This window comes from Candoia aspera, chromosome 2 (assembly GCF_035149785.1).
Source record: "Candoia aspera isolate rCanAsp1 chromosome 2, rCanAsp1.hap2, whole genome shotgun sequence".
Lineage (NCBI taxonomy): Eukaryota > Metazoa > Chordata > Lepidosauria > Squamata > Boidae > Candoia > Candoia aspera.
In genome coordinates this window covers 89,731,354-89,758,442 of record NC_086154.1, presented here as the reverse complement: position 1 = coordinate 89,758,442, position 27,089 = coordinate 89,731,354, and the positions used below count along the sequence as shown (strand labels likewise).

Here is a 27,089-nt window from a genome sequence, read left to right as displayed (position 1 = left end):
GGCTTGAGCAAACTGCAATGGAAAATGGAAACAGGATGTAAATGTTTGAGGTTGTGGGGCAAATCGAGTTTAAAAGTAACAGGGTTAATTTGTGCCACAATAGGAAAAGGACCCACAAACTTAGGGCCAAGTTTCTTGGAAGGTTGTGGTGACTTGATAAATTTGGTTGATAAATAGACTTTATCTCCTACAGCAAAAGCTGGTTCAGGGTAAGACTTTGTATTGAAAAGCCCCGAGAGGACAGTTAAACGCCGTTTTCCACTCGTCCCCTTCCCTTATGCGAATACGAAAATAGGCTTCTCTCAAATCTAGTTTTGAGAAGATTTTGCCTCTGGCCAGATGTGATAACATATCTTTGATCAGGGGCAAAGGATATTTATTTAATATTGAGACCGCATTGAGCCGGCAAAAATCGGTACAAAGCCTCAATGAGCCATCCTTTTTTGGTCTAAAGAGGACAGGAGCCCCTACCGGGGAGTTAGCAGGCTCAATGAAACCCCTAGCCAGGTTTTTGTCAATGAACTCCCTTAGCATTGCCAGCTCTTTGGGAGACATGGGGTAGATTTTTGGGTGAGGTAACTTTACATTAGGTAAGAACTCAATGGCACAGTCTGTTTTTCGGTGAGGTGGCAAGCGATCTGCTTCCTTTTCCCCAAACACATCAGCTAGATCCTGATATTGACTGGGCAAGCCCTCTAGTGGTGAAAGAGTTCGTACTGTAGTGCTAGCCACCCGACCTCCCTCCATGTCCTCTAACAAGTCCTTTTCAGGTGCTTTATAAAATCCATCAGCAAACGTGACTGTTCTATGTAACCAGTTGATAAAAGGGTTTTGTTGCACAAACCAAGGCATTCCCAAAATCACCAAAGGGCCCCCTACTGGAGCTACGACAAATGGCAATTTTTCCCAATGGGTGCCCATTTGTAAAGCCACCAGTCCAGTAGAGTGTGTGACTGCCTCCCCCCCTGCCATGGTCCCATCCAATTGCGTGAAGATCATGGGCTGTGGCAGAGGGAACGTGGGCAGCTCTAGGGCAGCTACGTCAGGATGCATCAGCGAACGAGAACAACCCGAGTCCAGCATGGCCCAGACTTCGACAGTCTTAGTTCTAGAGCCCAATTTCACTTTGACAGTCATGGTAGGAAAGTTCCCACTCACCGAATCGTGGTCGCACCCGGTTTCCTCCACCTGTCCCAGGGCGCCCTTCAGGACAGGTGGAAGGCGTTTCCCGCCGGCTGGTCGAATTGTAATTCCTCTTCCTCTTCCCCAAATGGTAGGTCTAGTGGGTCTAGCTCAGCGATGGCTGCTTTCATTTTCCTCAGCAGGGCAGGCGATTTCGCTGAAGGTTTTGCCTGCCGTTCCTCTGGGCGGCGTCTAGGGCACGAAGTGGCGCGATGCCCTTCTTTTCCGCATCTCAGGCATTGACCTTTGGAAAACCGTTGTTCCTTTTCCTCTTCCCAGGTTTTTGGTTTGGGGCGGCTCGAAAACCCAGTTGTACGCGCTCCTCTTGCGATTCGGGATTGTCTCAGTTCTTTAGTATGGGCATAGGTTTGCAGGGCGTTTTCCGCACTGCCCGCCAACTGAATCCATCCGTATAGTGTTTTCGGATCGTCCCTTCCCAGCGCCCAACGGAGGATTTCTGGTTCTAGCCCTTGCTTGAACATTTCGATTAGAGTTGGCTCGGACCAATCTTCCACCTTCCCTGATAAGGCTTTAAATTCAAGTGCGTAGTTGGCAACGGAGAGGGACCCTTGGTAGAGTTTTCTCAGGGCGTTTTTTGCTGTCTCTTGAGCTAAAGGGTCTTCGAAGTGTTGTTTAAGTGACCACAGGAAGTCATCGAAGTACTCTAACTCTGTTGCTTCGGTTTGGCACAGCTGCACATACCAATCAGCTGCCCTCCCTCTCAGTTTGTTGGCAATAAAATTGATTTTGCCATGTTCTGAACGAAAACTTCGGCCCCAATCTTCCATATAATGCTTAGCATTAGTAATAAAGAAAGAGAGTGTAGTGGGGTCCCCATCAAACTTCACCCCAAATGGTGGGAAGTTTCTTACCGGTTCGGCTGGCTGTGGCGGCTCTGTGAACGTCAACGTACATCGAGCCCCCAGGGGTGGCCGATCTCTGGGCAGTCTTTCTTCTCTTCCCCCCCACTGGCGGGACGCTCGAGTTCTGCTCCTTCCCCTGGGTGGCAGGGTGCTGTGTCTTGGGTAAGCCAGCTGTGACTGATCTTCTTCCCAATCTTCCTGAGCTGGCCCTGGACCCTTGGGGAGATCCTTTAGGATTGTCACTATCAGATCCATTTTGTCCTCGATTGCTTTTATACGAGCAGGAGTGACCGCCTCTCCCACAGGTCAGTTGGTCACCACCACCCTCAGTGATAAAGGGATTTCGGGCTCCCACGATGGTTGTGGGGACCCCCCTCCCGGTGCCCTCTCCACTACGGATTGGTGTTCACTCCTGAGGCTCTCCTGCATGGATTGCAGTAAGTCATCTAATTGAACTTCCCGCATTTCCTGACATGCTGCTCTTTGCGCTCTCGAAGTTAGAGCGGGTCGGATCCTTGTCGCATCCTGCTCTTCCTCGCTCCCTTCACTCACGCGAAGCTGTTGGTCGGCCATCGCTAGCGCTCCCGTTTATCCAACATTTGGATGGGGCTAGCGGGTGATGATTGAAATGATTCTCAGCTTTATGTAATGGTTGTCTAATCCCAAATACTCAGTCTCACAAACTCGGGCTTAAAGATAACTGATTTATTAAAGGAATAGTATGCAAATACAGAGAAAGCTGAGAATGAGCAAAAGCGCGCCAAATACAAACTTAAAAGCTTTGCCTGCGAGCTAGTCCCGCCCCAATCACCCGTCAGTGCGCACCCCCTCCCAGGTGCTAGGAACCGTTACATACGCCTGGGAAAGTAACCTTGAACAGGATCGGAAACCCAAACACACATTCCAAAGCTCTAAAACAACGGAGGGTGGAGGAATGGAAAAATCCTGAACGAGCGAATGAACACGGGAAAGAACTTGACATGTGAAACGTTACAATGTTAACAGAACATTGAAATGGGAAACATGACACCACTTTACTATTAATTATGAAGGCTACTCCATTTCTTCTGTGGTCCTCTTGTCCACAGTAGTAGATCTGGTGGTCATTTGATGTGAAGTGGCCCATTCCAGTCCATTTCAGTTCACTGACGCCCAGAATGTCTATCTTTAATCTTGATATCTCACCAATAACCACATCCAATTTGCCCTGGCTCATAGATCTTACATTCCAGGTTCCAATGGTGTGTTGATCCTTAGAACATCGGATTCGCCGTTCACCACCAGCACCGTCGGCCGCTAGCCGTCCTTTCGGCTTTGAGCTAGCTGCGTCATCACGTCTGGGGCTAGTTGAGCTCATCCTCTGTTCCTCCCCAGTAGCATTTTGACCATCTTCCGACCTGGGGGTCTCATCTTCCGATGGTATACCGACATATCTCTGGTTGTACTGATCCATTTAGTTTTCACGGCAAGAATACTGGGGTGGGTTGCCATTACCTTCCCCAGGAATCGCATTTAGTCTGACCTCTCTGTCATGACCTTCCCGTCTTGGGTGGCCCTTCACGGTTTAGCTCATGGCATCATTGAGGTGCTCAAGCTCCAGCACCACGACAAGGTAACGATCCTTTGCTGAGGATAAAAGGCATTACAACAGAAATACTAGTCAATCTTCTGCCAAGCACAGCATCTTTAATGGAATTGAGCCTATGGAACAGATTGTTTTCCTCCCTGCACATGTTCAACAAACTGGATAATGTCAAGAAGTGAGATTATGGGAAGGGGATACTCTCTGCTCTAAACCCCACTTTCAACACCCTCTGACAGTCCAGTTTTGAAGAAAGCTGGTCATAATTGTTTCCAATCCTTTTTGACACAATGGCCTTTCCTCTCTTCAGCAGGAATCTCTGCTGAATCCTTCAGCGTAAGGAATGAGAACAGAATGGAGAGGAGGCAGATCAGCTCCAGAGAGCTTCACAGGCTCTTACAGCTGAAAGGGGCTTGTGCCTGCCTTGACAGATCTCAGTGCCACTGCTTTGGCACCATGTTTAATCAACACTAGCAGACTTTTGCCAAGGCATCATTTCAGAAGGAGCTGACAATTATGACAAATATATTCCCAAACCTCTTCAATCTCATAGAGATTTTTTTTTCAAACTAACTTCTGAATGTTTCCAGGCTAAAGGGAGCTAGAGAAAAATCTCTGTTTGGTATTGGTACTGGTACATAAATGAGATGAGGGAGGCAGAGATCTATTAAGGAATTTATAATAGTCAAAAAGCTACTTTGTAAAACCTGCATTAATAAGATTTCTGCATTTCCCCCTTGGAACCTTCATTGGCTGCATTTTTTTATTCACTGTCTTAGCTAATTAGCTTTTTCTTTTTTTAAAAGCAAAGCAAGTTGACAGACAAGCACCGGAATTGTTGCCTTAATTATATCTTGAACAATTAATAATAAAAAATATTTTTTTAAAAAGAATTGTTTCCATCTACTCTGCATCTCAAATCACCCAGTCAGAAAAGCAGAGGAAAGCAGTAGCCCCACAGCAACCTAAGAAACATCTGTATTAAGTAGAACGACAGTCATAGGGACTATTATCCACAAGGGTCAGAAATAACCTCTGCTTTATAGAGGAGATTACTTCAACGGCATGCAATAATATTTATCCATTTCTCGAATAATACAAGGGACAAGCTGCAATATAAATATAATGATTAAAGCACAGTTGAATTATAATGGCCATAGTTTGTTTTATGTATTGATTTTGTTTTATTGATTGTGTGTCATAAAGTTAATGTTAGCTTTTAGTGACTGTGTAGCTAGACCCTTCCTGAGATTACCTGTCCGCAGTCTGGCCCTTTAGGTTTGCCAGTGGTGCAGCCATTACTACTGTAGAGTACATCTACCTTGCTGCCAGTCATCATCTTCTCTTTCCTTCCACTTTCCCCAGCATTGTAGACTTCTCAGGAGAACTGAGTTTCCTCATAATGTGTCCAAAATACGATAATTTGACCTTGGTCGTGTGTGCCACAAGTTTGCTCTGGGTTGATTTGTTTGATGATCCATTTATTTATTTTTGTGGCTACCATGGTACTCCAAAGAGTCTTCCCAATGTCAAAGTTCAAAAGTGTCAATACTCTTTCTTCAAAGTTCTTCTGAGTTCAACTGTCACTTCCATAGAGTATCACAGGAAAAACCATTGCCTACATGATTCTGATCTTTGTAGGAATATACATGTCATTACATCTGAGAATCTTGTCCATTGCTACCCTACCAAGTGCCAGTCTGATTGCTGATTCCTTTACTATTGATATTTGATACTAAAAGGCAGAAGCTATCCACCACCCATTACTTCAATATAGGTAGTCCTCACTTAATAACAGTAATTGGGACCAGTATTTCAGTTGCTAAGGGATGCAGTTGTAAAGTGCAAAATCACATGACTGCGTCACTTAGTGTGACAGAATGTGAGTGTGACCTTGGGGAAGAGAGGGAAGAGATGCTGCCTAGGGAACGATCAGGTAAAAGGAAAGGAATTCCATGAGAGGGTAACAGTCTAAAGAAGAAACTTAGGATAGACCTGTCCTGACCACTTAAACGATAAATAAGGAGGGCAGGAGATTTGGACTTTCAGACTTGCAAGATTCTGTTAATGTAGCCTGACAATAAAGTAGAATTAGTTCATCTAGTCATGCTTCTTCTCTGATTTACTTGGAAGGGCTGAAACTTAGCCAGAGCAATCCCAGCAGTCCCTGTTGCTGTTGTTAAGCAAGGATCATGGGTGTTAAGTGAGGACTGTCTCACAACTTCTTGCCAGCTTCCAACAAGGAAAGTCAATGGGGAAGCCAGTAGGAAGTTGCACATCCCGGGCAGCTTGCAAGCAGGTCAGTGGGCAATGAGTGCTATGGAGTGTGGTCAGGTGAGGGGGTGGCTGCTGTGTGGCTGGGTGGGGGGTAATTTCTGCAGAGTGTGGGAGGGTGTGCAGGTGGCTGCTGCGGCTCACCGCAAGCATGGCCAGGCTGGGGGTGGCTTCTGTGGAATGTGAGAGGATGCATAGGTGGCTGTTGCAGTACAGTGCAAGTGTGGCTGGAGGCTGCTGTAGGTGCTGAAGATGGTTGCCTATAATAGTTTTCCATGCTTTTGAAATATCAAAAAGAGAAGGTGTACCTCTGGGAGTTGCATATTCCATAATATGGGGGCCACCACAGAAAAGCATAGCATCTTGAGCAGGTCCTTGTAGAGAACCAGACAGGATGGGCAGAATCATATTTAGTAAGGTGATCCCTCATAAATCTCAGTGCCACCCCATGTAGGGCTTTATTTAACCAGCATTTGGAACTGGGCTTGGAAATCTACTGGGAATCTAGTAACAACCACAGGATAGGAATGCTTCTGCAGTAGCATCCTCCCCCTGCCCCCCGAAAACTGCTGCAAACTATTTATTTATTTATTTATTTATTTATCATATTTTTATCGCTGCCCATCTTCCCCACATGGGGGACCCTGGGCAGTTCACAATAAAACATTTAAAATTCAATAAAAACATAAATAATATCAATAATCAATAAATGTAGATATAAAATATAATAAAATCCATGTAATGGCAGATTTAATTCAACCCAAAGGGGATGAGACCGGCCCCAGCAGGCCTTGGGAACCAACCAGCCCCAAGAGTAGCTCCTCCTCTCCCCACTCCAAGCATGGTGACAAAACCAGGTTTTCAGCTGTTTTCTGAAGTACAGAAGAGAGGGGGCTAACCTCACTTCCGGGGGAAGGATGTTCCAAGGGGTGGGAGCTGCTGAAGAGAAGGCCTGCCTCCTGGACCCCGCCAGAAGGAATTCTCTTGCAGATGGGGTCCACAACATGTCCTCTCTGCATGACTGGGTGGGAACGGGCTGATGAAGTGGGGAAGAGGCAGTCCCTCAGGTATCTTGGACCCATCCATGTAGGGCTTTAAAGGTGATAACCAACACCTTGAATTGGACCTGGAAGCAAAATGGCACCCAGTGCATCTTGCGGAGCAAGGGAGTAATATGAGCTGATCCTGAAACACCTAAGATCACCCGCGCGGCTGCATTATGGACCAGCTGTAGCTTCCAGATACTCTTCAAGGCGTAGCCCCATGTAGAGCACATTACAGTAGTCTATATGGGAGATGACCAGGACAGGAGTGACTGTTCGAAGGGCCTTCCGATCCAGGAAGGGGCGTAACTGGCGTGCAACAACTAGTTCTCAATCATATTGAAAGGAGCCAAGGAGGAGATTTTTTTCTGGTGACCTTTTTACCCAGAAGTAGAAAAACTGAATCCCTATCTTAATACAGATTTCCTCATGTGTGCTATGATAAACGTTCTGTTCTACTGTACCAGATCCATCATGCTACAGCTGGCTGTAATGTAGAAATGGTGTGAGCAAGGCAGTCCAAGCACTTGATGGAAGCAAGCTGAAGAATGTGTATCCAGTATAAAAGCCAAAATTAAGAGCAGATGATTTAATTTTATATAATTAGTTAGTTTTCTGAACAAAAACCACGGAACACATGTGGCCTGGTTCACACACAATGCTACTTCATGATGGGATTTGTTTTAGTCTTAACAGGAGGTAAGAACCCCTTCTAAGAAAGAAACTATGCTTTATAAAGCACAGTGGATCAGTTCACATACTAGTGTAAGCAAAAACAAACCTAAAAGATGGCTTAGGGCTATATCTCAGTGAGGCAAATATCTGGCAAGAGCACTCTATGGACTGAGTGATGTTAACTTTAACGATACATGTGCAATTTAGTAAGTTGCAATTTGTAATACAGATGCAAAGTGACCAATTAAAGCCCTTAAGAATAACAGGAAAATCAGTCACATGACAAGCGGTTAACAATACAAACTTTCTTCATGCAGTTGCTAACCCTTTATGCATACCTGGTGTTTCTTTCTTCATAGGAATGACAGGATCTGTTCTTTGTGGTTGATTAAATTGCTTATGCCCCTACTGAGAGCGTTAATAGAATTTTTGTGCAATTCCAAAGTGGCTGTAAATTGCAACACTTTCATGCAACACCACAGGCTGCACTTGGATAAATGGGACCAATAAACAAGACACAGGAGATCTGTATCATAGCTTTTAGAGAATTGGAAAAAGCTGGTTGTTATGGTCTAAAGAGAGAGAAAAACAATTGGGGGCAAAATTTCATATTCATAGCACAGAGCAAAAGGCAACAAAGCAGTACTGAACAACTGGATTTCCACAGAAGCAGGTTTCTATATTATGAATTCAAAACTGGGAAAAGTGTGGCTGTCCTCTGAGAAATCCTAACTAGTTCTACTTTTCTTCCCATGGCTTACCAACTATCTAATTTACAGGATTTTGAACGGACATGTGGGCCATGGATGCGGTTTGTCTCTTTCTTTCTACTTTATTGCTAAACACTTTGTTTCTTCTTAGGAAAAGGTTAATTGTTTTCAGTTATCGATACAACGTTTGTTAACTTTGGTTAAGAAAATCAGAATTGACCTGAAGTAGGCTTTCTTTGCAGGGGTCATTCTTTCTTTCTGCTGCTGACCAGGAAACAGAAGATTCAACTCTTCCCAGTTGGAAAAGGGAACCCTAATCCTTTCCAATTCCCTTAATAGGCTCTTGAAGCTGCACAAAGGGCGTCCTTTCATGTATTTAAAAGATCCTTATGATTTCGGGAATCATTACTTCTCCAACTGTTTTGCTCTCTCTCCTCTTCTCCTGAACCTCTTCTTGCAATTGCATGGTTGCATGAGCAGATGGCCTGTTGCCTTCCTGTTTTGTCTTGTCATTCATTGTCCTGTGTGATTTCATAGAAGGGAGAGGCTTTACATTTGGTATCTCTACCTGGGAAAGACTGCAGGGCCATTCAAGTGAAGAAGTCCACATCCAGTGAACAAAGAATGAACATACCATGTAGAAGATAGGGCCCCTTTCATAGTAAGAATAGGATCCCATCAAGTTTTACATTGACATTTTGGGGGGAAAAAAGGGTGAAAGTGTTTGTGGCCCTTTTTTGTTAAATTGTTTTCTTACTTTTTCCTAGAATTCGCCCGGTGGTATTACCTGTCTCAGAGAGGTAAAATTTAAATCAATTTGACTAACTTTCAAAATAAGTTTTCCCCTTATTATTATTCTAACAATGATATAAATGGCTGTTGCAGCTTCCTACCTCCAAGGTTCTGTTTAAACTGGACAAATAGGCCAGGACTTGGAAGTTACAAGTACAGAGCACACTCAGGATCTACTACAGAGTGCATGTGCAGATACACTAACTGCTAGTTCATACAGAATAGCTAATGATGAGCTATTTCAAAAATATCTCAAAAAGAAAACCAACTAACACTTTAGCATGAAACAACTGAGCTCTTCCACCATCTTTCTCAGCCCTGTTATTAAGACCCAGTCTTGTTTCATGGATTCCTAGTAAGACTGTATGGATGGAGCATGGTCCAGAGGAATAGCTGCTATAATTCCTCATGCAAAGCAGATTATTGAAATAGAAAGTCATGAAGTGTACCAGTTGTTGACATACATGATAATTCATGCAAGTATGTGAGGTAAAACTATGTGTGGTTAGAGCAAGCAAGCCTTCCACTAAGGGTGTCTACATGCAGGGAAGACCCTGTACTGCTCCAAGAGGCACCCTCAGTGCTTTCTCACCACTACCTACAATCTGGTGGTGGCTTGTTGCAATCAGCCCAAAGTTATGGCTGTTCTGCAATCAACAGAAGCAAGACTTTTTCCCCTGCATGCCTCTGTATGAGAAGAAAACCCCTGGCAATCATGTGTCTCCAGGCCTTTGCTTTGCAGCTGAAGACGCTTGTTCCCTGTCATGTCCCTAGCCTCCCAGCTTGACTTCTCAATATGGAGGAACATGGATTGCAGCCATAGATGGTAAGGTCACTGGTGTGGATCTAAGTGTGTGTCCTGAATTGGGCTTTAAGGTGCATTTCTGAAAATCAGTAGATCAATCAGGTCTTCGTGTGGTACAGCTTGCTATTACAATCCAAATTAATGTATCCTGTTGAAGTTACTGCGTTGTAGACTGTTCACTGTGCTTATGAATGCATAAGTATTCAGAGCCATAAGAAGGTTACTTTGAATCAGGTTATTTAAGCAGTGAACTAGGAACCATTTAAGTAAATGCAGATGATTAAAAAAAAAAACTTCTCTGGAACCATGACACTAGTAGTAGGCCATGAACCAGAAGTGAAAAAGGTCTGAGAAGACCAAGGATGATACAGCATGATGTGGAATAATATGCTCTGTTGTTTCACTGAATTTTCTTCCGTAGCTAGTCATTCTGCTGAAAAGACCAACTATAGCTTAGAAATGAAAAGCAACATTTCTTTTTAAGGTAGTTGCAATTAAAATATTAAACCAGGCTTGAGTAGCTATATACTGGAACAAGGCTTTAAACCAAGAGATTTTTAAAACCAGTTATTTTAAGTCACTGGCAAGTGGGAAATAATTCTAAGATTTATTCTTAACTTGTATCTAGTAATAAATACTTTTTAATAAATTTCACCTATAATATCAAATCTTTCTCCTATAATGATAAATGTGTCCCATTTGTACAGTTCATGGTACTTTTATAAGTAAAGATGGACATTTCAGGTACATTTTTTGTGCATATAATCAGTTTCTTTTCCTTGGGTAAATGTAAAATTCATTTATATACCCCCTTAAAAGCTAAGAAATCATTTATCTTTCCTGTAACATCTGAGAATTTGATGTGAAAAGCTTCTGGACAGGAAATCTAAATGCTGTTATCAGATATAAAAATTATTTCTGCCACATCTACAGTGGACCCTTAAACTGCTTCTGTTCTAATTTTGTAAATTGAATTATTAAATTGAACTTATACATAGAAAGTATCAAAATCAGATATATGCAGGCACAACAATCAGCTTTAAAATAAAATTTCCTCTCTTACTGCCATGTTGGCCTTTAATGTTTTCTAAAGCAGGGGTTTTCAAACTTACCCAAGCTAGAGAACCTGTTACTTAATTTAAAAAAAAAATCAGAACCCCTGATCAAGAGGGTTGCCCCTTCCACTGTACATTAGCAAAATTGCTATGGATTCCCTTGGCTGCATTTAAGTGAAAAAACCCTGTTAAAACCAAAAATCCTATAATAGCATAATGGTTATAACACTTTTCTTGAAAGAAGAAATTTGCTGATTTGAAACCCAGAATAATTTAATTACTATTTTTCTTCCTCTGAGCTAGTTACTTTTCTCTGGCCTCCTGTCTTCATGTATAACGCAAGTCCTGCACTGTACCATTTCATCATTTTTCCAGTCACTTGAAGTAGAAGGGTTTCACCCTCAGCTCCCAAATAGCCCAAAATAACATATAAGCTAAATGGCGCATAATTGGATTTATTTTTAAAAAGCCCAAGAAAAATAGCTATTTGGGTCAAGCCAATAGGCCCAAGGCGCCAGGTTCGGGACTTGGTGCGAAGCGAACAAAACACCAAGACGAAAATCAGACTTTTTATATCCACTTTATTTCAGAGCTCTGAGATACGTGGAGACTCTCCGCTAAGGGGGAGAGTCCCAAGCAAGCCACAGACCCCTGCTTTTATACTGTCTTGAAACAAAAGAAACACAATCAGCTCACAGCTGGTTTCTTACAATTTTAGCAATTTTGGGAACAGATCAAAAACAAACTTATCATAAACTTATCAATCTTGCATGTCCTGTCAGCTGCCCAAGCCCTGACCCACCTTATCAGGCTGACCACAGCTGGTCTCCTGCATCCCTACTCCAGGTCAAACTCATACAAGGAAATCACAAATCATACAATTATCTTCAAGGATACATAGAAATCAATCACAAAACATATAGTTGTGTTCAGAGATTACAAAAGCAAGCAAGGAAATCATAAAGCATACAGCTGTTTTCAAAAATTACAAAAACATGTCACTGAGTATATCACTTCTGACAAGGACATTGAATACAGGTTTCAGCACAAATACACATATTCTCATATGCAGGCTCATTATCAGATGCTTACCCAGCATTAGTTCCCTCTATTTCAGTTTCTACCATTTCCATTCTCATCATAGCTAACACATGGGGGTGGGGGTGTCTTCCAGGTTTTGAATCAGCAACTTTCTACCTACCAGGCAGGTGTTACAGCTATGGTGCTATTGTAGCATTATTGGTAAATCTAGTGCTGGAAGACATTTGGGATCATGGTAACTATTAGCTCAGTGGAGGGGCATTCCTATCTCTGCAAAATAGCCAATTAACTGCTGAGTTTAGCTTGTAACAAAGTAAAGCACACCAGCTAAAACTGATGAGAGCATTCAAAGTGACATAACAGGGAAAGAATATTTAAAACTGCAGCAGAAAAGCATGACTGGAGATTGCATTTACAATGAATACAGAGCAATGGTACCCATTCCTGACCTCCAAAAATGGTTGTTTGCCCATTCTGGTAATGGGACAGTCAGGCAGGGTGAATAAACCCAAAGAGGAGATATCCATAACTGGTTTGAAGAAAGTGGTCCCTAAAAGGCATGCTAAACTATGACACATAAAATTCTATAACAGTAAAAGAAATGTAAGATTATGTTTTAATATATATTGGCAGAACCCATCATAATGTGAATGGATACTAGATTCAGACTGTTGTTACCAAGCACACGCCTAAGCAGCAATTTCACTCCATTTCCTAAAAGCTTTTTGGCTACTGTGGAGACATACAGCTTGGGCATAAAAGCATGTCAGCAGGATAAACTGCTGTTATACATGCCTTTTTCACAGTAGCCATCATACCTTTACACTTCACTTAATGGATCCTCAGATCATTCCGGGTACATTAAGTTGAAATCACTTAGAGATGGCCAGTGTGGGCACCAACCATTGTTTTCAGTGACAGAATATTAATAAGAATAAATTTTAACAGTAAGTGTGGCATACCAATCAAATGTAACAGTTCTTTAACTTCTGCCAACAGTGAGGTCAAATGCCATCTAACTAATAACAATTCATTAAAAATTAAATCTTTTACAAAGTGCTTCTGCAGATAATCTTCAGTTACATGAGATCAACTGCCATACAGTATTTCAGGAATCTGCTTCTTAATTTAGTCTTTAAAAAAATCATTGTTGTTTCTGTTGTAGTTGTTATTATTTACAAAAATTCTGTCCTGCTTTTTTACTAAAACAATCCCAAAGTGGTGCCAATTAATTAAAAATACTTCACAATAAATTAAAAACAATTAATGGTACTATCAAATGCAATTTAAATTCATTACTTATTTGTTACCTCTACCAGTGATTAGCCTAGTACTTGTCTTTAGGACCAGACCTGTCCTGTCTGGGTTTTGTGAGAAAATGATATGATCTCTGTGATCATTATTTCAGTCCCACTTATGAAGTTATACAATTGGACAGTTCCATGGTCTTTAAGATTTGTTCTTGTTACAAGTTATTATTCACAGCTCATGATTCATTGTTATTATAATGAAATATAATACTTCATTTCGCATTTAAAAGTGAGAGATATGTTTGTGTAGCTTTACTTACACTGTGATATATTGTTCATATTAATGCAATGATTTCAATAAAGTTATGATGTTTTAATACAAACAAATTTTGTCATGCTTAATATCTTTACCAGATAGTTTATCTGCATGGTTTTAATAGGGTACATTTTCCCCTCCAAAACTATATGAATAGATGTGTGCATGGCCAGTCTCAGTACTTCAAAGTTAATTGGTCCATGATCATTTAAAGATTGAAAAGGAAAATAAACCGATGTATCTGTTTATATCCTACTTTTCTTCCAGGAATTCAAGATGGTGTACATAGCACCCCTCCTTCAATTTTTCCTTATAATAACAATTCGGTGATAAAGGTTGGGCTGAGAACAAAAGACTGGCCCTAAGACTATTCATGGGTGGGTGTACACTTGAACTTGGAGCTCTCCAGCCCAACACCTTAACCACTACACTACACTGGCTCTTGCTTCAAACTGTACACAAAAACATAAATCAAGCAATACCCTTCATAGGCAGCCCCATTAAAATACTTGGCTCACTGTAGTCAGATATCAGTTATCCAAGAGAGGTTGTGGCTAGAACATAAGACACAGCATCTGACTATTACCAAGAGTCCAAGAACTTCCCAAACACTTAAGTCCACTTCATGAGGGGAGCAAGTCTCCATCCAGAATAGGTTTGTTATCTGTTCTTAGATCAATTCACTTGTTGGTCATTGAGAGCTCAGTTTTTATGTGGGTATAGTTTTATTACTGACACAGAGAATCCATGAATCACTGACATTCCAGTAAAAGAAAAGAGATAACTGGGTATCATGCATAAATGATGATAGTGAATGCCAAATTCTCATAGAATATTTCCCAGTAATTTCATATAGATGCAATAGAACAAGATGCAATCAGATTAATCTGGAACCACATTCATGTTTATCAGTTAGATGGAAATATATCCAATAAAGCACTGTCTCCACTTTCCCATCTCATTGTGCAGTCCAAAAGGGAGTGTGGGGAAGAGAGAGAGTGAGAGAGAAAGATACATCATATAATATATTAAGCTTTTAGAATTAAACTTTTCTGTGCTGTTTACAGTTTCTTCACTAGCCTTTTCCAGCATCTCCATCTGTTTGCTGAGAACATATAAAACTAGTTTATATTTTCCTGGCTCTTACAGATCTAAAGAATGTTTCTTTCAAATAGGTTTCTTTTCAAAGTAGGCTTCTTTAAGTCATGTTAAGTCTTATCTAACCAGTTTTTGTTGGTATGCTAAAACCAGCAATTTAAGAATCCTTTATAGAGATAGTAATACTGGAGAGGCATGCTCTGGGTCTGATCTGCTAGAGGTTTCCCTCTGGCAGGACCGAGGAAGAGAGCCTTTTGCACTGTGGCGCCTGCCCTCTGAAATATCATCCCCCCTGAGATGAGGCTCGCCCTGACTCTTCAGGCCTTTCCCAAGGTATTAAAAACCTTGCCATCTAGCCTGGGGCCCTGGCAGTATGGGTGAACCCATCTTATGGCATGTGGGACATTGTGAATGTTCTTGGCAGCTTGTCAGCATTAGGTCATTCAAGCATTCACACAATGACAGTCAGGAGACCAGGATCCTTTAACTGTTTAATGAAGTGAAATGACCAGGACAGAAGTAAAGCTGTGAATGGAGAATTCCCACTAAAACATACATTTAAAACTACATTCCCTTAATTGCTTTCCTTTCCCACGCAAGTATGTCACCTCCCTTCCCATCCAGGTGGTGTTGGTGGTGTATCTCTACTGGCTGGCCTTGATGTGAACCAACATAAACCTCTAGCCATAGTAATGCAATTCACACTCCATCCCAACACACCCTCCCATATGGCAACAGAGAGTCTGATCCCTTGATAAGGAAGTGATGAAAGATGCTCCGATAAGGGGTTCTGTGAACCTTTTGATCAGAGGAATCTGACACAGCTATTCTGTGTTATTGATATTGTTTTTTAAATGGTGTTTGTTTTATCCTGTTTTTCTGTTAATTGTTAGCCTCCCAGAGTCATGTATATGAGATGGGTGGCCATATACATTTATTAAATAAATAGATAATAAATACTGACAATTATAGGAATCTTACTTATACTCATCAAGCTACAATAAACAAAAGGAATCCAAGCCACAGTGGTAGCAACAGGCTGTAGTTATCACACGGGAAATATCTACAGATCATATACAATCTGTAGCTGTTGGCTGTGCCTGTAGCATGGAAGATGGCAGGTGTCAGACATCTTCACACCCTGGCTCCATTTATAGCTTTGGGTAGTAGCTTGATTGTTTGAGCTGCCACTACTTATTTTGAGGGGCTGCCTCATCTGGTATCTACCCCATAATCTTGGGGTGTGTGAGCAAAAGGGCTCTGACCACTGGTGCTGTCGTGACATCTTTTGCCAAGTGTGGTTTCAGATCTGCAGTGAAGAAGCAAGATGCATGATTAGTGGAATGCCAGTATGTGTTCATTGGCTCATACACCATAACCTGGACATCGTCCACAATAAATAAAAAGTGGCCATGAATACCTTACACTTTCTTATATAGCTCCTAGTTTCTCATTGGAGAACACATTTTTAACTCAGATGCATTTTTTGGTACCCACAAGTTCATTCACTTAGATTTCCCAGCAAGTGTGGAAATTTAGTGCAAAATGTAACACCTCTTCTCCTCCATTTCATTCTGAATAAATTGTATGCTTCAATTGCTGTATTCTAATCATGGAAGTTATCCCACCAAGTCTCAATTATACTTATTAAGTAATATGTGCCTTCTTCTTAATTACCCATACTCTAAGCATTAATGTTTAAATAACAAAGATCATGAATGTTGAGCCAATATTCTTTCTTATTTTTCAATGTGTACTTTAATAATCCTTATTACAGCAATGCTCCCATTTCTTTCTATAATGTATGTCTTTAAGTCCTTACTTCAGTGTTTTGTCTTTAACTCCCCAGGATTCAGTTCTTTTCAAGCCTGCCATGCTTTGACCAAAACAGCTTAGTTATGCTGTGGGAGCTGGGTCAGTTAAGAAATTCTAAGCATTACCAAGAATAATGGCCTCAGTTTGGATTTTGAAACACCACTTCAAATACTATTAAATAAAAGACATTCAGTAACTTGTTCAGGAATTTGCCTACAAGGAAAGAAGATAGAATATAAAAAAAACTCCTACGCCTAGAGTGCAACAACTTATAATTATGGGAAATAAAAAAGGTTCAGCTTGGATCTCCTTTTGGTGGTGGTGGGGGGCTTCAAATCAGTGCTGAGTCCTGGTCAAGTCCTTGCCATTTTCTTGGCAAGATTTTGGAAGTGGTTTGTCCTTGCCTTCTCAGCCTAGGGCTGAGAGAGAATTACTGGCCCAAGGTCATCCAGCTGGATCCATGCCTAAGGCAGGACTAGAACTCACAGTCACCTAGTTTCTACCCTGGTGTCTTAACCTCTACACCAAACAAATTGCATTTTCCAATTCATTATGCAAGTGAGAACACAGCTCTAACTAAGGCAGTCATACCTGGGCTGCAAACTCTGAATAATCCATTAGATGGCAGCAAAGAGTTAGAATATTATGTATCTCTTGCTGCCATTTAATGGCCATCTGGATTTTTGCTACCCACACATGGTAACTCTAGAACTGGCAAAAATCTTCATTTTTTGAATTTTGGTTGAGGTTTGAAACTCAAAAGATGCCTAGAAAAGTAAGACTTAAAATGTGTTCCAAAGAGTGCCCCTAAATACATATATTATACAGATTTTTATGTTGAATTAGATAGTTATTTTGAAAAAGTCAGAAACTGGTGCAGAAACTGGCCAAGCCAAACTTAATATTGAACAATGGAAAACTGAGCAAAATCAGAATGGGAAGATCCACCCATTCTTAATAGCAGGTAAATTTAATAAAAATGGAAATGAATAAAGAAGATAGAATATATAGCCAAGTAACTTCACTCCCACATTGCCATTCATCAGTTGCAGACCATGGCGGTGCCAAAAGGAGGACTGGATACCCACAAATGAAGCTGTACTGCAAATTAGAAAAGTTCAAAGAAAAAAAAAAGTTACATAGAATCAATTAAAGCCTGACAGGAAAAAAAGGGATAAAAGGGAAGAAAAGCACACGGTGGTAGTATAGATTAAAGCCACTCAGTGGAACAAGAAAGGCTTTTACAATAATCACAGCAGAGAAGCTGCTTCAGTATTAAATGAGACCTGAGTCCATCTGGTGAAGTCCATGTATAAAGCCATCTCTTAGGTTGTTGGAAGAGAGTGTTTGTTATGCAGAGTGAGTTGTCTTGGCAAAATTCTATCAGCCTGTGTCCTGCTTCGTTTTGTTCTCCCAGACCATGCTTACCTGTAATTTGAGGTGTCATTTGACTGCCCACCTTAGCATTCCAGTCTCCTGTGATGAAAATAACATCTCTTTTAGGCGTGTTGTCCAGTAGGTGCTGCAGATCCTCATAGAACTGCTCTACTTCAGCTTCTTCAGCATTTGTGGTTGGATCACTGTGATGTTAGATGGCTTGCCCTGAATTCGAATTGAGATCATTCTGTCATTTTTTTGGGTTGTATCCAAGCACTGCTTTAGCCACTTTACTATTAATTATGAAGGCTACTCCATTTCTTCTGTGGTCCTCTTGTCCACAGTAGTAGATCTGGTGGTCATTTGATGTGAAGTGGCCCATTCCAGTCCATTTCAGTTCACTGACGCCCAGAATGTCTATCTTTAATCTTGACATCTCACCAATAACCACATCCAATTTGCCCTGGCTCATAGATCTTACATTCCAGGTTCCAATGGTGTGTTGATCCTTAGAACATCGGATTCGCCGTTCACCACCAGCACCGTCGGCCGCTAGCCGTCCTTTCGGCTTTGAGCTAGCTGCGTCATCACGTCTGGGGCTAGTTGAGCTCATCCTCTGTTCCTCCCCAGTAGCATTTTGACCATCTTCCGACCTGGGGGTCTCATCTTCCGATGGTATACCGACATATCTCTGGTTGTACTGATCCATTTAGTTTTCATGGCAAGAATACTGGGGTGGGTTGCCATTACCTTCCCCAGGGCTCGCATTTAGTCTGACCTCTCTGTCATGACCTTCCCGTCTTGGGTGGCCCTTCACGGTTTAGCTCATGGCATCATTGAGGTGCTCAAGCTCCAGCACCACGACAAGGTAACGATCCTTTGCTGAAGTGAGTACAATTAGGAAAGGACAAAAGCCTTGATGATTTAGCTGATAATATAGGAGTGGCAGCCATGTATTAAAAGAAATCAATTAGTCAATGGTATTGATCTTTATTGTTGAAAGATGATTAGGTAAAACATTTTCTACGATAACCATATGGTACCATAGCTGCTCCTTAGGACTAAATAATTTAAAAAAAAATAGCCAATAGTTGGATGGTAACAAAAAAGGCAGTAAATGTTTGCAGATATCTTCGAGATTAGCATGTGAGGGATGTTGTTTAGGGAACATTTTGGCATCTTCCTGATCATTAAGAGGTCAAGATATCAACCTTCTCTCTGTTGTTGATCTATATTTAAATAGGCCTTTACATGCCATAACAAAGTCAGTAATGCTATAGTAACCTATTGTGCTGTCAAGTATTTCACAAATACTTGACAGGACAATCCTTAAAAAATCCTTTAAAAAATCAAAAAATATTTGCTGTTATGCAAGTTAACAGAGACAAAAAGCCCTTTCATACTTTCACACCTTGTGAAATCCAATCCTGACTCGTTCTGTGGATGTCATTGTAATAAAGTAATGTGAAATCAATTAACACAATAATAGTATTTTTTTAAAGAAGTGACATTAAGTTTGATTCAGTGTCATAATAATTTTACTCTGGAGGAAATCTCTGTAAGAGGGGGCGTGGAGAATGTAGCCCAGGATGCTTGATCACAGCTTGCTGCCATTCATTAAATTTTAGCCACCCTCCCATCTTTCCTTAGGAAAACAGACTGAAAGAGAGCTAGTTCCCAGCAGCAGAACTATAGCTAAAATCTAATGCTATTGAGTTTAGAAGGAAGAGGAAAGTGTCACACCTTGTTTGTTATTTGCTTGCTTGATTCCTATTGTTCCCCACTCCCTTGAAGAAGGAAGCAGTTCACATTCGGTACTGCAAAGAATAATGTAACATGCTAAAAGATAACCGTTTCAGCAGGACAGGATGAAAAGAAAAATGTTTGGCTCAGCAGAACCCTGTCTTTGGAAAATACCAGGTGGGGGCTCTGGGTGTTTGGAGTTGTAAGGATAAAATTGCCTTAAGGTTCTGGCTTTAATCTATGGGGATTAGGACAGGTTGTAAATACTGTAAATACATACAAATGTATATACACTTCACTCCTTAATCCCACCCCCAAATCATGATTAGCATATAAATTACTAAGTGCTACCACACAGCCACTAGATTGTCGTGCATACTTAGAGCTAACTTTAATGACTGGAAACTATGAAGAAAGAGCACTTTACAAAAACCAGCCAAGCTTGATAACAAATTTGGGAATTACCCATGTGGCTAACACTTCTCTGCCTAGGACTCGGACAGGTATCTCAACTTGGGACACCACAAGCATCCTACATCAAACTCTTAACTCACTTCAACAGCTGAGGATGCCAGGTGCTAGGCCATCACACAGGTAAGCCAGGGAAGCTCCAGATTTAATCTCTCTTGACTCTGACATCCTTTGCCATATCTGAATACAATCTTCTTAGTATACTAATATTCATTGGTATTACTGTAGCAATTTTTCCAGCACTCCCCACAGTGAGGAGTGGTGTCTCCCATGCACAGGGGAGACATTCATCCTCTCTTCCAGGTAAGTTCTTTCTTGGATAAAGTTTATACATACCATGCCAACTATTGCTACTGCTGGCCAAACTCTGCTGTGCACTTTTGCCTTGCAGAAGCCTAGTCTGAATGCAGCAGTGCAAGGACTTATTGCTAATAGCCTCCAACTAAAAGGGGGCTTTTCAGGTAGCTGCTGCTGATTGCTCACCTTTCTCTCCCTCTCTCCCTCACCCCTTACTCTTCCTAGGCTGCTGTCCCAGAACTACGAGATCCATCCAGCAGCTCCTTTCATGAAAACTGGATGAAAGTCCACCCCATAACCAGCAACAATGTCCAGGATTTCTTCTTGCTGTTTTCTCCATTGGGCTATGCTCTAGACAGGTTCCTGTACCTTCGCAGGCTCCATGAGAAATAGTTAGGCAACACGTGAAGGTATTCCTAACAAGGAACTGGGACCATTAGGAACACTGTGTCTGCTATCTTATTGTTTGTCAAGCCACAGATGTTCTGCTGGAGAGACTAATTGGCAACCTTGCACATGTGCCTATCCATTTCAGTTTCTCCATTCCATTGTGTTCAATAAAAGCTCTGATTTTGCCACATGTGTTGTTTTTTGTTGCTAGGGTGAGGTAGATAGGGATCACTGCCACACATCCTAGCAGGGCCTGGAATAAGCTGGCCCCAAATGAGATGTGAGGCAGGACAGTTTGCTCAATTATAGTCCCTGGCCTGCAGATGAGGGTGCACAAAGAGGACGGGCTTCACTGTCATGACAGAGGAGGCAATCTTGGGGAAGGGGTGCTGGGATAATTAGCCCATAGATACCTGAATGCATGGAGAGGCTTCTCAATGTTTCTTTCTATATGAAGACATGAAGCAACTCCACTGAGCTAAGGTTAGTTCTGCTGGAACTTCATGCTCATGGCATTAATGACTTGGCTTAGCATGAAATAGGCTTCTATCCAGGTTTCAGAAATTCATTTTCAATTTTGGTGTGTGTGTATGTATGCATACATACAGAGAGAGAAAGAAAATTTGGGCAAAGAACTTGAGACAAAGCCCAGGTATAATAGGTTCACAGACACTGTCTCTATGTATCATTCTAGTATGAATGATGCTTATTTCTGAGACATAATTTATTAACATGGACAAGAGATTAATTGTTGCTCCCTGCATTTAACTCCATCTATCAAAACCTCCAAAACAAGGTTTTCCTTTAATTTCAAACTATACCAAAACCTGCTCCACTATTAACGCATTAAAGTGGAAAACATTGGGAGAGCAATGCATATTGGGTAGCTGAAAATAAATAGCTATCTACTAATAATACCCCACCCATCTATTTGCCTTTTCACTACAAATCATCTCCAGAGATAACAAAACAGGACAGGGATGTACAAGTTCAACATATGTACATGAATCCTAGGAAGGAAGAGGTTTCACATGGCTTGCAAATAATGGAGTTTGAAGAAGTAGGATAGAGAATTTAAAAAAAAGATCTCCCAAGGATTTCAGTGATATTGGATTTGTGAAATCCACCAACACATGCTCCAAGAAATGGAATCAATACATGAATCTGCTACATCTTTCTCGGGCCAAAAATACACTGAAAAAAAAAGTGAGAGGGATGTTTGGAAAATGACGTATATTGGTGAATGTTGGTTTTAGCAGGAGACAGCACATGGGCAGGGCTTGGTTACTACCTGGAAGAGAGACCTTCAGGGAATCCCAGGGCAGTGGACAAGACTGGGCAATTGAAGAAGCATCCCAGAAGAAGGCATATTACTCCAATATTGTTGCCAAGAAAATTACATGGAGAATTCTGTTGAGTTACCAAGACACGATTTTGACTTGAAGAAGACTTCACTGTTCTTTCTGAAAGTTGGATTCAAAATGTAATAGTTCTCACTGATGAATGCATTAGGGAAATTTATGTAACGAAGTTCATTATTAGGGCAATTTATTAAAAAATACTCACGGAATTTATATTAACAACTACGTAAGTTGCCTATAGTAATTATGGATGTTAAGGAAAGTTGTAAACCAAAGTGACTACAGCTTTTTCACCATTTTTGAAAATTACATGTATAAAAAGATCTAAAAGATTAAACTGATACTGATCTGCATACATATCATGAAGCCAACTTCATTACTACTAAAATGTTTTCCTTTCATTTTCATCCTTTCTGATTTCCAAGTGATGGATTATACATGGCCATAGAATGCTAGGAGGCCATTTGCTACAAGTCCCCAAGCTGATGCAAACTTCATCATCATAATTAGAAATACATAAAATCAGAAATGTAGGGCAACACCTAACTGCATTGAAACTGCTTCCTGCTCATTATCTTAGGAAGTTACTGTTCCATCTAGGGATAAAATATATGTGATTAGTAATAGTGCTCAGTTGTTACAGGGAAAAGCAAGACTTTAGGGAACACGAATGTTCTCCTTGCTTTCACCTGCCTCTCACTTTAGGGAAATATTTATTTAGGTTTCTAAACCACTATGTGACCCTTGGCAGTATACAAAAGAAACAACCTATAATCATAAAATGTCCATAATAATACAACAAATACAAAAAAATAAACAATTAACTTAAATCAATATAAACATATATAGAAAATCCTCAGGATGAGCACCGGCTTAACTTCTTCTAGAAGAATAATAGCGTCAAAGCTAATCTAGCTTCTTTTGGGGAGGCTGTTCTATAATGTAGAGAACCTATACATTTCAGCAACTTATTACCTTTTTGCTATTTCTTCACTTAGCAGAAAAAAGCATGTATTTGGGGCAATAACTCCAGGGAATCTGCATTGGTCTTTGATAACATTGTATTGGCTATAATGTCTTCTCCAACTCTTTTGTTGCACAACAAAAGAAAAACAGATCTCCATGCCTGCTGAATGTAGACATTGTTCATCCTGATCCTAAATATATTATGTGGAAGTAATTTATATCTGTTTAGTGATACATATTGCCATATTAGTGTGCTTGGGATCACAGCTTTTTGTCTACTGTTTTAGCATGTTGGGTCCTTGTTCTACCTGCAGTCTGTTATATTGTTCTAAAATATTGCTGCATGTTGGAAAAGATTTTCAAGTCAGTGGGCATGAATTTGGGCACTCTTATCTTCTGGTTAAATTGGAAGAATCTTAATGTATTCAGGAATATCTTAGAGTATTACAATGAGAGTGCCATGATAAATAGAATAACAACAACTTGTGCAATAATAACTCTTAAAAAGAAATGTGTGATATGCCTCTATTTCTTGGGTTTGATTTTATGTTAAATGAAATTGGATGGGTATACAGCTATGTTTAATATGTAACTGTGTCCAAAGTTAATCAGTTTTCATTTAATTCCTTCCATTACTTCTCAAACGGTATGGTGTTCCAAATCAAACTGTGTCCTTGTTTCAGATAAAATTGAAGATGAATTGGAAATGACAACAGTATGTCATCGACCTGAAGGATTAGAACAACTTGAGGCACAAACCAATTTCACAAAGAAGGAACTGCAAGTGCTTTACAGAGGATTCAAAAATGTAAGACAGTAAAACATACTTGTCATGAACTGACCAGTATCTAAAGCAGAGCAGGAGGGAGAGTTTTTCTGAAGTCCTTCTTTAGATCCGAGATAGGAGAGATATAAGGCTGATCTTCAAAATGCCTATTTTTAATGGTACAAGGATATGTTGAAAAGGATTCCAGGCTGAAAACATGCAACTCACCTGTTACATGTAGACTATAATGTAATTTCCCCATGTACAAAATGGATGACTCAATAGCATTGTAACTTGGCAATTTCAGCCAAGGTGTTTATTGTTTCTTCACTCTATCAAATTAGATTTGGGATAGTCCATTGTTAGTTTTTGCGTTTGGGATATCTTGGAAATATTTTGAATTTCCCAATTGTGGAGTAGGAAATTCACATTCAGGTCATGTCTTTTTAAAAAGTTCCCAGCTTTTAAAATTAACTGCGGAGGAGCTAGACATATGATCTGTACATATCTGTACAGATTGTTGGACAATAACACAATGGTCTACCAAAATAATTATTTTCACACAGATATAGGGTTCTGTTTTCACTGAAGAAAGTTCTTTTTTCCTTCCTTGGTATTATGAAACTGCTTTTTTGTGGGGGAGGGAGAAGATTAGGGTAATGTGACTACTACTGGGACTTCAAAGATAAAATGTTAACTTACTTCCTTCCTTCCTTCCTTCCTTCCTTCCTTCCTTCCTTCCTTCCTTCCTTCGACTTGGGCCAAAACCTGCTGTCCAGAGTGATAGCTCATTGTTTAAAGTGCATATCAAGCAGAATCACAGTAATTAATAATCTGATTGTGCAACAATTTTTAAAAAATTTATTCAGAAAGAACAATTATATTGTTTTGAATGTGTATATTATAAAATGGTGGTGTATTCAGGTGGAGAAAGCCAGATTTGGAAAGACTGAAAAATTGCCACTTTTTGCCATTTGCAATATAAAGTGTTACAGTTTAAGACCTTTATGTTCAGTGAGAATACCCATAGATAGGTATGAACACATGCATATATATGTTGTAATGTATCTTGCTTTAAAATTCAGAGTTTGCGGAGCTAAATGTATACAAGGGGCGCAAGACTGTTGAGCTTGCAAAGAAACATGGCTATCAGATCAAATTTCTACTTGAGCACTGAACCATAAGTATTTTTAACTGAAATAAGTTAACTTCATAAAAAGCAAAATGTTTCTTAACATTAGTTTTTGTTGATACGATATGGATTGTGTGGTAGTAAAGTCTTTATTTCATTATTCATCCTGATTCTAATCTTTTTTTATGTGGATGTATTTTGCTATGCTTCACCTCAATCAATTTGCTAAAGCTTTTCAGTGTCAGGATAGATCCAAATCTTGGTATATGGCAAACCAATTATATGCCTATACAATTCAACATGTTCAAATAGAAATAGTAAATCAAGTTGGCTAGGAAATTGCTGGAGCAAAATTTGACAACTTGAATGAAAGTCTGCATGTATTAGATACATTATTGTTGGACCTATTATCTTTAAGAAATCAGCAATGTTCATGTAACAAAATATGTAAAAACCTGAGCGCCCTTGGCAAGGGCTGGATTAAGGCCAACTGATACCCTAAGGACAGCCCAACAATGGTGTCCCTCGGCCCTTCCATTGCTTAAATGACAAGACATTAAGATTCATTAAGTGCTGAAAACTAAAGTTGAGTGTGGCAGTGAAAGAGTTAAGGGCATAATAGCTAGGGGAAAAAATTCTGTGGTGCCCCCTTGCCCTTGGCTCCCTATGATGATTTCATGCCAAGTCACTGTTGACTCCTAATGACCACATAGATTTTCTCCATGATGATAACAAATTGTGGCAAGCTCTTAGTGGTATGGGGATACCAAGTCATCTTGTATGCCTCCTGAAGAATCTGTATAACGACCAAGTAGCAACAGTAAGAACAGACCACGGAACAACGGACTGGTTTAAGATTGGGAAAGGAGTACGGCGGGGCTGTATCCTCTCACCCTACCTATTCAACATGTACGCAGAACACATCATACGACATGCTGGGCTTGAGGAATCCAAGGCTGGAGTTAAAATTGCTGGAAGAAACATTAACAATCTCAGATATGCAGATGATACCACTTTGATGGCTGAAAGTGAATAGGAACTGAGGAGCCTTATGATGAAGGTGAAAGAAGAAAGTGCAAAAGCTGGCTTGCAGCTAAACCTCAAAAAAACCAAGATTATGGCAACCCGCTTGATTGATAACTGGCAAATAGAGGGAGAAAATGTAGAAGCAGTGAAAGACTTGGTATTTCTAGGTGCAAAGATTACTGCAGATGCTGACTGCAGTCAGGAAATCAGGAGACGCTTAATCCTTGGGAGAAGAGCAATGACAAATCTCGATAAAATAGTTAAGAGCAGAGACATCACACTGACAACAAAGGTCCGCATAGTTAAAGCAATGGTGTTCCCCGTAGTAACATATGGCTGCAAGAGCTGGACCATAAGGAAGGCTGAGCGAAGGAAGATCGATGCTTTTGAACTGTGGTGTTGGAGGAAAATTCTGAGAGTGCCTTGGACTGCAAGAAGATCAAACCAGTCCATCCTCCAGGAAATAAAGCCAGACTGCTCACTTGAGGGAATGATATTAAAGGCAAAACTGAAATACTTTGGCCACATCATGAGAAGACAGGACACCCTGGAGAAGGTGCTGATGCTAGGGAGAGTGGAGGGGAAAAGGAAGAGGGGCTGACCAAGGGCAAGGTGGGTGGATGATATTCTAGAGGTGACGGACTCATCCCTGGGGGAGCTGGGGGTGTTGACGACTGACAGGAAGCTCTGGCATGGGCTGGTCCATGAAGTCACGAAGAGTCGGAAGCGACTAAATGAATAAATAACAATGCTGCTCCAACAGAAAATACATTAAGTGGTATACCTGCTTGGTTTCCCAAGGAATAAGACTCAAGATTTCACTGTCTTAAGTTATTCTCTCTGTGCTAATGAGATCTCTAGAGCATTCTTGAACCTTATGAAACAAAACTATAACCATTTAATACAAATGAATTGGAACTACTAGATGCATTTGAAAGCAGTCCAACTGCTGAAAATTAAAAGTACATGTTCATATTGCCTCTTTATGACATTCAGAAGGTTTTGTTCAAGTCTTGCCAAAAATTTTAAAAGTGCCAAAAATGAAAAAATAATGGAGGG

At 40.6% G+C, this 27,089-nt stretch overlaps 1 protein-coding gene and 1 long non-coding RNA gene across 2 annotated transcripts in view; both read left to right on the top strand.

Moving 5' to 3' along the window:
- The window catches only part of LOC134489642 (uncharacterized), a 66,581-nt gene extending 45,614 nt beyond the window's left edge, over nt 1-20,967 (top strand). The window contains exon 2 of the long non-coding RNA XR_010067162.1: nt 20,615-20,967. This is a non-coding gene — a long non-coding RNA (uncharacterized LOC134489642). The remainder of the gene's footprint in view (nt 1-20,614) is intronic.
- Nucleotides 1-27,089, top strand: part of KCNIP1 (potassium voltage-gated channel interacting protein 1) — a 172,986-nt gene that overhangs the window by 127,502 nt on the left and 18,395 nt on the right. Inside the window, exon 2 of the mRNA XM_063292439.1 lies at nt 23,790-23,914. Within this exon, the coding sequence (XP_063148509.1) occupies nt 23,790-23,914 (125 nt within the window). The remainder of the gene's footprint in view (nt 1-23,789; nt 23,915-27,089) is intronic.